Source organism: Chrysoperla carnea, chromosome 1 (assembly GCF_905475395.1).
Source record: "Chrysoperla carnea chromosome 1, inChrCarn1.1, whole genome shotgun sequence".
NCBI lineage: Eukaryota > Metazoa > Arthropoda > Insecta > Neuroptera > Chrysopidae > Chrysoperla > Chrysoperla carnea.
Window position 1 is genome coordinate 51,442,637 of NC_058337.1, and position 11,813 is coordinate 51,454,449.

An 11,813-nucleotide genomic window follows, 5' to 3' on the forward strand; every position below is an offset into this window, starting at 1 on the left:
TTGAAAATTATTATCATCATAATCAATATTGATATCGATATCTGGTTTAACCACTATATTTAATGAATCGGTTTCTTTTTCTTCTTTGATCTTTAAATCTTGAGCCAAACCGTGTATATATTCTCTTAATTTTACGTCTGTATTCTCACATTGTTGCTTAAAATAATATGCATTGCATAATAATTGAATACATGGTCGACAAATTGATCCAGGTAAACCATCTCCACAAGCTACCTAAAAAATTGATTTTCAAAAATACTGTTATGTTGTTATTATTATTTTATAATCAAATAAATAGTGAATAAGTTTATAATGATTTTTAAGTAATTATCAATTTATTAAAATTATTTTTCAAATTTTTTACCTGAATAGAAACGCACGCCATCAGTACGTCGGATACTTGTGTTTCTAGACCCGCAACATTCATTCTTTCGAACAATGATTGCATTTCAGCACTCTCATTCATACACGATCGACATATTTTATCCATAACAAATATAGGTTTATCTTTTTCTGGTTCAACCATTTTGCATATGTGTTTGAAATAAATTTTATAATTTAAAATGTTATTTAATTTTGATTATAACAACCCTGTTCACTAAACGCCATTTAATAATTACAGGCATAGAAAAAATAATTGATTACAACTCTTAACAAATAGTGTTTTTAGTGGTGGGTTGAAACAAGTACTCGTTCGGTTAGGCAAGATTACTAAAACCAAAAACATATATTATTTTTCAGTAACTTTTGTGAAAATTTTCTAATAAATTTTTTTATTAAACTTTTGAAAATAAATCGATTTTTAAAATTCAAAATGTATGTCCTGTTAAAAAAAACGCGTTCAAAAAATCTGCAAAAACAATCTATAAAATAATTGGATTTTGATACGGTGTGAAAGGTTGAAGGAATTTCAATATTGCTAAGTTTTAAGTAGCCTGTTATAGCCTAAAATTGAACTACTGAAAACGGGTTCACTACCTGTTTTGTATACATACGATGTCTAAATATTATGTACAATATATTATAAATAAGAAAGTAAGGATGTTTGTTTGTTTGTTACGCTTTCACACAAGAACTACCGAATGGATTTGAATGAAACTGTACAACAATATAGCTCTTATATCAGAATAATACATGAACTTTAATTTATAAAGATATATTTAAAAAAAGTTAAAAAATTAAAATTAATCTGACATTTTACTGCTCCATCTATAATCATAATTTTGAACCATAAATTAAAGATTTCTGTAAAAATTTAAAATAGTAAATGTAAAACAATCCATGGCCATCTTTTCTGATATACTCAATGAATTATGACTATTTTATACTTTAAAATAATTGAAAAGTGTGCATATATTTTAGCTGTATAATACAATCCCTTCGAATGGTTTGGAAGGGGATAAGTGAGATCAAAAGTGGTGGAGGCAATAAAGCAGTAGTTTTTGCTTTTACGCCCAGTGAAGCGGGCGAATATCAAGCTAGTAACACATATATATAAGCATATTTTTATGAACTTTACTATAACGGAAATTCTACCTTAAGAGAACTATTTTCAAGTTTGTAAAAAGAGTTTCAAAATAGTAGGGTGCTTACTCATTTTTGCGGAGATAAAGTGCTATATTAAATCACTTAGATAGCAAAGATTGTTTTCTTTTTACAGGAACGAAAAGCAATCGAATATGTTTAGTTATTTTATGCTCTGTGCCCTATGGAAAGAAACATCGCACTCTTTTCGATTGAATGTATGGTTAAAAATACGCAGAATTACGTCATCAACATATTTTACGTTTAAATTTTTTTAGTTAGTGTATAGCTTTCAAGTTTTTAGAGGAAAATTGTTTTTTAAATTCTCCATTTTCTAAAAGCACGACAGTAACTTTAACGTGTTTATCAAATTTTCTGCGAATTCCTAAAATTTTTCAGTCCAAAATATCTATACTTGTTCACTAAAATTCAAACATAATAAAACTGAAATGTTTAAAAAAATTGTTTTTGAAAATAAAAAATTTTTTAAGTTTTTATTAATTTTTAAAAATGTATGTATTTGTTTTGCATGTACTAGAAAACTGGAACGCACACTATCCTTGGCAATTTAAATACAAAATTTAAAATTCATACAAACATATTCAAGATATTTAAAAAAAAAATTAAGTCCCCGATTACTAAATTTGTAAATAAATACATGTATTGTTAATTTAAAAAAAAAAAATATCCAGTAAATTGAATTGATTAAATTTTATTGTTTGGTTAATAAATTTGTTATTTTGTTATCATTGATATAAGTCAAGAATAGTCAGAGAAAGTTGGTTAAGAATAAAAAAGATAATTACCTGCCCTTTCTAACCCAGAAAATGTGTTTCAATTATAATAACATTTAACGAAGAAAAAGAAACAATTATTTTTATTCCATATTTGTAAACATTTTCAATAATCAAATTAAAAAGTTATCAAAATGGATTTGTTAGGTTCTATTTTAAATTCAATGGATAAACCTCCTAGTTTAAGCGAAAAACAAAAAACATTAATAAGAAGTATGTAAAGTAGCTTTTCTAGATTCACCCTCTTTAATATTTTTCCACTTATGATTTTTCTTTCTAGGACAAAAGGAAGAAGTTGAAAAACGACAAAAAGTTGAAAAAGAAAAGCTAAGAAAGTTTAAAGAAAATGTAGAAGAAAGAATTAATAAACATTTTGAAGATAAATATAATATTGATATGAAATTTGAACCAATGGATAAAATCCAACGCACTATTGTGTAAGTATTGTTGACTTCGATTGATGGTAAATTACCAAAGCTGTGCTATCACCTATTTTTTAAATATTGACCTCAGTTTTCACACTGTTCACAATAATTCACTTATATACATTTAGAAACTAATAAAAAATAAGTGAAAACAACAATTAACTGAATTAATTGTTTATAAATATACTGTACATACAGTATTGTATGTGGACGACAAGGTTTATTGTTGAATATCTTGTGATGTTTACGAAAAAGTGTTTCAAACAAAAGCTGTTTATTTTTTTAACGAACATTTTTTACAATTAAACTTTTGTTTAACAATTAAACACAATATATTTATTATATGATAAATATTATAATATAAGACAAAATTTCTGATACACTCCTTGCTAAGGAACTGTTCACTTGAAAAATGTGAACAATTTGAAAATAAATGGCTGCAATATCTGAAGAATCCATTTGCCATCCCACGGTTCATACGGTCAAAATATATACTTAAAGCCACGGAAGATATTGAATTATCAAAGATTCTATATAAAAAAAATCGTTTGTGTATTCAACGCCATATTTTTAAATAAGTATTTGGTATTTCCAGTCATGACCTAGCAGAATCTGCAGGTTTTTTATCATATGCATTTGGTGAGGATGGTGTTGATCGACATGTACGTATTTATCGTAAAGAGAATCCACCATGTGACGATGAATTGTCTGCACGACGTAGAGGAGAAGAATGGAATGATGAAATAAAGCAACATGTTATGGAAAGAGTAAGTTTATAGTTTTTAATTTTTATAATAAACTATTTTTATTTTTAAATTAATGTAGAGAGAACAAGAGAAACGAAATCAAGCAATAGAAAGACGTCGAAAACCTGAAATAATAATGCCGAATTCAAATTATAAGGATAAATATGCTCATTTAATTGGACAAGATTCTGCATTGGAAGCAGCTAAGAAAACCGAAACAAATAAAACTTATGGTTTTGGTAAGCATCAATTTCTAAGTCTTAAGCGTTGGCCGCCCCTTATGGAAATATTTTTATGTAAGAACTCTTAAAATGTCTTCAGAACTTGGAATAAGACTTCGTGCAAGTCTTATTTTTTCTGAAAGTTAAGCTAATTAACACTTTTTCAAAGTTTGAAAAAGTGTTAATTAACTTTAATAACTCTGAAAAACTCTTATATATTCTGAAATTTCGGACTTTGTTTTCTTATTGAATTGAAGATGTTAAACACTGAAATTCAACATACTCAAAGTGTGGAATACCTGGGAGTAACTGCAAGGCAGTGTACTATTTGAGAAATTTTTCCACAAGGGCGGGTTTAAAAGTTATTCGTTCAGTGTGGAAAGTCTTTTTAATCCTTTAAAACTCTTCCTTTTTCTTTTTTAACCCCCGAACCAAAAAAGGGGTGTTATAAGTTTGACGCTGTGTGTTTCTATCTATCTTTCTGTGTATCTGTCTGTGGCATCGTAGCGCCTAAACGGAAGAACCGATTTGAGTTTTTTTGTTTCGTTTGAAAGATAATTTAATGGGGAGTGTTCTTAGCTATGTTTCAAGTGCGAGTTTAGAGTTCCGTACCCGGAACAATTAAAAAATAGACAATGATCCTCATAATCGGTTCAGTTTGGAGAAAGCTCTAAGTAACAAGTGAAATTTACAAAATTTAAAAACCCCCCGACAATTTTTTTGCGTACGGAACCCTAAACTCGCATTTGAAACATATCTAGTTTTTTCAAGTACGGAACCCTTTTGCACTTGAAACATACCTATGAACATTCTCTCCATTTAATTACCTTTTAAACAAGAGTTTTTTTTAGAAAAATATTTCCAAAAGGGCAAAGCACATAATTGGCAGGGATAACACAATTATTCAAAACATGGTAAAATTTAACTTTTCCAACAAAACAAATCGAGATGTATACCTATATCTCGACTGTATCAATTTAAATCATAGAGATAATACATATAGAGAACGCGAGGGATCTGCTAGCCTGTAAGTGGATGCGATATGATGAACGAGAGAGAAGACTGCCAGTAAGTTCCCTGTGTCCTGTCATAATCATATGAGGCATACAGATTTTGTGTCTGCTATTTGTATTATTTTTTGTATGTAATGGACAAGGACGCAGAGGAACTCACAGGCAGTCTTCTCTCTCGCATATATCGTATATATAATTTCAGTTAACACAAAGACCAATCTGACTTGATTGAATTATCATGGGCTGGGTTGAGTTTTAACGGTTTAACTTTTTTCATGGCTAACATTAGAAAAAGTGATATATACAAATGATTCATTTTTTATCAAACTGTAAAATGGTAATAATTTGTTGTTCATAAAAGGGCCATATTGTCGCGGCATATGGAATTTTATGGAACCATTAACATTATCCACTCTCGTGGACATATATGTGTTAGCCCTTTGGCTGGTTGCTACATCAAATCGATAGACAAGAATTATTCAGTTGAATCACGATTGCGAAAAAGAATCTTTATATTTATACCTCCATTGCGGATATTATATATTATGTACTCGTGTGGCCAACGCTTCATGAGATTATTTTTATCTTTGTATATGTGATTTAATTCTAAGTTTTTATTTTCATTTTTAGTTCCCAGCGAAAATAAAAAAGATATTCGATCAATCGAACAAACAATGGCCGATATTCAAGCTAAAAAACGTTTGAAAACTGACCATAATTCAACGTCTAAATAATTTTCGCTTTAGTTTTTTTTATGGATGTTATATTTTTCGAAATGTTACACTGTAATCGCTAATTCTCTCTAGTTATCTTTTTTTAAGAATATTATTTTTAGATAAACGGGTAACAAAAAATTATAATAACTAAAATTGCTTGAATTCTATTTTGGATTGTTAAATCTAGGTTAGAGATGACTACTCTAGATAGATAGTAGCTTTTCTTTAGGTAAATAATGCTATACTTATTCTTAATCTTTGAAAATAAATAACCTAATTTAATTTTGAATGAAAGTATTTTTCTGGCAGATACTCTTTTTGTCAAGAGATGAATACAGTTTTATATTTTAAGAAGAAAGGTTCATCAAATCACCAATTTTGTCAAATTTAGTATAAATAAAATATAAAAAAATCAAATGAAACGTATTTGTCTTCATCCGTTAGATGTAATTTAATATTCTACGCGTTCAAATAGGCCTGCCACTTAAAAGTTCCGAGAAGTCGGGAAATAGTGAAATTATATTACTCGAATCATCGAACTGTGCGATATTTTTTATTTTTAGTACATACAGTTTTTCTCGAACTAAAAATTTAAATAAATCCCCTTCCAATAATTTAAAATGAAAGCTGCTCAGAACTGTCGAATTTACCTGATTATGAAACAAATAATAAAAAAAATATCCTTATTTACTGAACTGAAAAACTACACGATTTCTGAAGTCTCTCGATCAAATTTGCAGAGGTGATAACCCTACGTTAAAAGCATGCAAAATATAATAAAAGAGTCTTCGTTCATGTATGCCGTATTTTCTTCTTAAGTGCCCACTACCCGACTCACGGTTATGGAGCTCTATGGTGTTCCGTTGATAATATAACTTTGTTGTGTTTTGTGAAAATCTTATTTTAACACAATAGTGGAAGCGATGGGAAAGCATACATAATTACATACATTCATTCATTAAACTTATACTGAACACAGTGTTACACGTTTGACTTCTTTCAAACGAAGTATCTGTTCGTGGGGGGTGGTGAAAATCTGAAATAGGCTCCCTAACTGAAAAGCGAAGCATTTCGATGGATAATAAGGATGTATGAACCGTTAGTATGCATATAAAACAAAATTCACAATGAGATGTGAGAATCGATAAACTATTCCTTCGACCTTCGCGACCGCATCGTTGAGTGTGTAAATTTACGCTCAACGATTAACTAATTAATGTTTAAACTGAACAATTATTAAAAGTTTCGACTAGAATGGAATTTTTAAAAGCTCTTATACATAACAAAATGTTAAATTCTTTAAGGAATTTTTTTTAAATTTAAAAATTCTTAAAATAAATTATAATTCTTTTCAGAGAATGTTTCGTTTTATAGTACATTTAAAAAAAAAAAAAAAAAGTAACTTTAAAAAATGTATAGATTCATATGCTATATGCAAGCATTGAAGCAGTTTACATGGTGTAAAATCACGTACTTAACTCTTATTTTTATCTAATAATTTTTTGTTTTGTTATTTTTGTAGAATATATAATTAAAATATTAAAATTTGGTTACTGAAATAGAATCCGACCTTAACCGTAATTCGTGTCGACCGTAATTCTAGATTTATTTTAGTCATTAATGGCAGTAAAACTCCTTAGATACAGATTTTATTAGTCATCGAATTTTAAAGTTAAATCAGATCAAAACTGATAAATTTCTGTAAATTTGAAAATAATACATTTTAATGAAATAAAATGGAATTTAAAAAGTACAATTTTTCCTCTTCTTCTTAAAAAATATTTAGTTATTCATTTTGTAACGACAACGGATTTGGAAAAAATTTCTTCAAACGTCTATCAATCTTTTTTGGTATTTAAAAGGCCAAGCTCGTTAACAAACAACATCTCTTTACAAAAATTTGCAACAAACAATATCTTGTTACAAAAATTTGTAACAAACAAATAATAATTCAATAAAATGTAAAATATTTTTTTATTCGTTTTTAAATGTAGAATATAAAATGTATAACCATTGCACCTTTCTTGTGACTACTGTGTATATAGCTAAAAATACTATTCACCAAATAGTAGCGAATTGCAACGTTTATTAGTTTTAAATTATCGATAAAGTTTTCATAATGTTTGAAATCTCCAGAAAGTACGTTTGCAACGTATAATGTGGTCGAATTTTAATTCTAAACCTTTTTAAAGATTGTAAGGTAATAAAATACAATATATTGTCATAATAATATTATTTACTGAAGAAAAATTTTCAAATTTCAGAAAATAGATAAAATAAGATTAATTTAAATGAAATACAAAAAGTAATTCAATTTATTTATCCTTCAATACATTAATTTATTTTTATTAATTCTTAAGTGCCTAAAAGTAGATGCATAGACAAATCTTACAGTTGTGGATACCATTCACGAATAAAGTACAATTTAATAATTTCGTATCCAGTCAATCCAGAATATCATGCGTGTGTGTATTTAACAATTGATTTTTTTTTTTTTTTTATTTCTTAAAAATTATGTAATAATCGTACATGCTCGATTTACACGAATGCAAGTATTTTTTTAAATTATTTTTTGTTTGTTTTAGCTGTAATAAGATATAAATTACAATCTGTATAATTAACATTATGATTTGTAAATGCCTGTTTTTATGTAATATTTATTAGGTATTTAATTAGTTATAAATAAAAATATTAGAAACATATATTACGAATTAAACTTGTGTTTTAGGAATTTTATTATTGTTTGTTTCTTACAACAATGTCAATGTGGCTTCGAAGGGTTCTGCATAATATTCCTCATTTAATTTGTTATAGAGTATATTAAACGATTCGTATATGCACCTTCATGTTTGTTAAGTTTATTTGGACGTAAAAATTTGTGCTACGTACATGCATGATGGTGGAGTGCAAGTAGATGCTAAAGATTCTTTGTTTGAAAAGAATGTATGAGCAAATTTAAATTAAATCCATTGACGTGTAAACTCAACTTCTGTAGAGTTGTATGGGAAATTTTACTTAAAAACTTTTCATAAACAGACAGACGATAATCAATTTAAGGTGATTTTGAAATCGAATTACAATTAATACCGCAAAATTGTTATTATTTTGCAAATTAATAGCAAAATACTAAAGTGAGAGACAAAATTAGTACAAAAGAAAAAAATTGTGCGTTTTCTGACAACGCATTTATTTATTAAAACATTTATTTATGTTTTTGGTAGGATTACCATTTTACAGTAAACTTAATTAATGTTCAATCATTTCATTCTGGAATTCGTTTGAATGACGGAAATGGCTAATTTTGACTTCGACACGATCAAGCTAAAAATCAATCTCTGATTTTAGTATTAAATGTTAATTGTTTACGCCAACATACTGCTTTTTACAGTTTTTGCAAGCAATATAATAAAAATTTGTTATATGTAGTGATACCAATTTTACTTGTAAAAGGCTCGTTTAGTTTACAAACATTATTTGCTCCCACAATTAAGTTTCAGAAACTTATTATTGTATTTAAAGGTTGTTACAAACAGTAACAAACATTTCATCAAACACGTTTGTCAAACAATTTCACCAAACATTTGTCAAATAGTAGTAGGTAAAATATGTTGCCAGTAATTGACCCTATTCGTGGAAATTTAGTGATAAAAAGAAAATAATTATAAACTAAAACTCCTTCAAGGCTTTTCAATCCGATGTATCATTAAAGAAATAACCTTTCATTAATAATTTTAAATATTTTATTGATGTTTTAATTAACCACAGTAATTTAGATAAAAAAATTTAAAACTGAGATTTATTTTATTTTTATTTATCTACAAATTCGACATTTAAAAATAAGTAAAAACTATTTAGTCTTCTACACTTTTAACGGTAGTCAAAACATCTTTATAATCTTTGTTGGCTAAATATCGTTTCTTATAACTACCAGTCGGGTCAAATTTCTTTTCCAATTGCGCCCATGCCTCCTTTTCATTATCAATTAAAAAATACATCACTTTTTGTGACCCTTCTTTTTGAGTTTGAGTGCATTTAGTACAATTTGTTTCAATAGCATCTGGTATTGATTCTGAAAAAATATTTTTATCTTAAAAAATAGTCTTTTAAGCCAGCATAGTAAGTCCTGAAGATTAACTTAACTAATTTCAATTTATGAATTCATTCACTTATATACAATTTTAATGTTCACTAGCTTACTGTGTTGGCTTAAAACACTGGCCTCGCGTATTCAAGACATTAATAATAATAAAGCCCCATTAAAGCCCACTCACTGAGAAAAAGGCCTCCTCTAACAGTGTCCAATTAGCTTTAGACTGTGCTTCTCCCATCCATTGACCACCGACAAAAGCCGCAGGAGATAGCATAATCTATTTAGTAATATTATTTGTACAAAAGGTTGATTAGTCAAAATAGAACTGATACCAAAAAAAATCTAGTATGAAATTAAATTAAAGTATGAAATTACTTATATTATTTTGTATAAAATTAGTAGTACCATATATACTTTTCTGAAAAAAAATCGAACGTTACGACGCGCGACATACAATTAGTATTTTATAATTGCACGAGATGGCATATAAAAACTTTTTAGAAAATTTTAGTTTTCGCATTTTTTCAGGGATGGTACCGATCTAATTAATTTGTTATGTGAAATATTATCTGAATATAAAATTTCGTCCAAATCGTTAGAGCCGATTACCGAGATAATTAGTTATATACCAAAATGCCTTAGCCTCCCTTTAATAAAATCATTCTTCTAACGAAATCTGTAATGTAACTTTTCTTCTATCTGTACCGAAATCGAGTATACCTTTAACTGGCCTTCATGGATCAAGGTCTAATCCAAGGTACCCATAAGATGCCCAATTTTGATACGAACAACTTCTGCTTGAATTATTTTTCGGTATCTGACTTACCTTAGAAGAAATACCTCATTAAAGGGTGGTTAATTAATAATTTCTGGGACACACATATAAAAGCATTGCTCGGTTAAAGTAATCAGATAAAATATGATATATGGTAAGCATTGTGAACACACATAGGCGAATCAAATAAGGACATTATTTTGCAAGATAAATCGAATTGTGTTACTTACGTTTTAATTCAGCACCATCATTTGTACAAGGGCCTTCACTTAATAAACATTTAACGTAATTTTTTAATAATCGTTTATTTGATAAAATATCGTCAAGATTAATATTGTCGTATTTTGTTGTATAAGTCCCTTTAGGTTCATCAGTAGATACCACAGCAAATAATAAATATAACAGAACAAAAGTTGAATTTATAATTTTTAACATGCTACAACATACGAAAAAAAATGCGAAAAATAAAAATATGAAGTATTAAACAACCTTCAGATCGTAAAGTCTTATTATATTTTTGTAGAAATAAATAGTAACAATGAAAAAATTACACAAATGGTGGGAACTATACAAATATTAGTATGTATTTCAGATAATATTGTCGCCCGCTTCAATCCCTAAGGGTTATAATCACAAAGAAAAACAAACGCCTAAAATCTTTACATTTTTGTTTGTGGGGAGAGAGCTGATTTTGTTACTCTTGTTTTAAATTTGGAACACATTTTTTGAAGCAGGTCGCTATTTGAATATGGATGTTGTAAGTATTTTATATTTGGTTGTTAGTTTTTCGATTAAAAATTAAAATATATTCGTATATAATTTCCTAATAAATATGTTTATGTACTTACGTGAAAAAGTTGTGGTTGTAACTTGTAGTCTCGAGGTTGAAATCAAAAATAAAATGAGTATACTCTTATTTATTATTTTATTTCTTAAATAAATTGCAACAATTTTATATCTTATTATAAAACTATTAAATTTCAACATGCAAAATTATTTGATTTACTAAATAATGTCACGCAATATAATCCTGGAACCTCTTATCAACCATACTTTGAACAGCCTAAGTAAAAATTCGGCTCATTCTCATTCGATTTTCAGAAGTCAAACATCATTTAAGTATGAAAAGGTAAAACTAATGGCATTCAGGTAATTGCTGATAGATAATTTGAAATCATTAAAACTATTATAATAAGTATTATTGTCTAATGTATGTAATTTTTGATTATTAAGCTGTTATCTTTTTAATTTTAATTTTAAAAATTATTTTTTTTATTGCGCAATAGTGGAAATAAAAAAAATTACTTCAAAATTTAGACTCAGATTATCTAAAAACGTTCTTTTTCCCAAAAGAAAATTTTGTGCCACCTGTAAGTGCAAATGGTCTGATTGCTATCGTTAAAGTTAACAGTGCATTAAGTTATACGACTTCATAAAAAGTTATATCTATATACATAAAAAACAGAAATTTTGTGATATTCATTTATTAATCTTACAAGATACAAACAT

At 27.6% G+C, this 11,813-nt stretch overlaps 2 protein-coding genes across 2 annotated transcripts; one reads left to right on the forward strand and one right to left on the reverse strand.

The window, feature by feature from the left end:
• The first annotated feature begins 2,224 nt into the window (after positions 1-2,224).
• Positions 2,225-6,713, forward strand: LOC123305774 (sperm-associated antigen 7). Its single transcript, XM_044887596.1, has 5 exons — positions 2,225-2,531; positions 2,599-2,755; positions 3,339-3,510; positions 3,569-3,728; positions 5,354-6,713. Exons 1-5 carry the CDS (start codon positions 2,453-2,455, stop codon positions 5,455-5,457), a joined length of 672 nt encoding a protein of 223 aa, XP_044743531.1. The 5' UTR covers positions 2,225-2,452; the 3' UTR covers positions 5,458-6,713.
• A 2,435-nt stretch (positions 6,714-9,148) lies between these two features.
• On the reverse strand, positions 9,149-11,186 carry LOC123305781 (ejaculatory bulb-specific protein 3-like). Its single transcript, XM_044887607.1, has 3 exons — positions 11,153-11,186; positions 10,535-10,740; positions 9,149-9,508 (listed from the first exon to the last, which is right to left on the reverse strand). The coding sequence occupies exons 2-3, from the start codon at positions 10,737-10,739 to the stop codon at positions 9,291-9,293; spliced, it is 423 nt and encodes a 140-aa protein (XP_044743542.1). The 5' UTR covers position 10,740; positions 11,153-11,186; the 3' UTR covers positions 9,149-9,290.
• Positions 11,187-11,813: the final 627 nt, after the last annotated feature.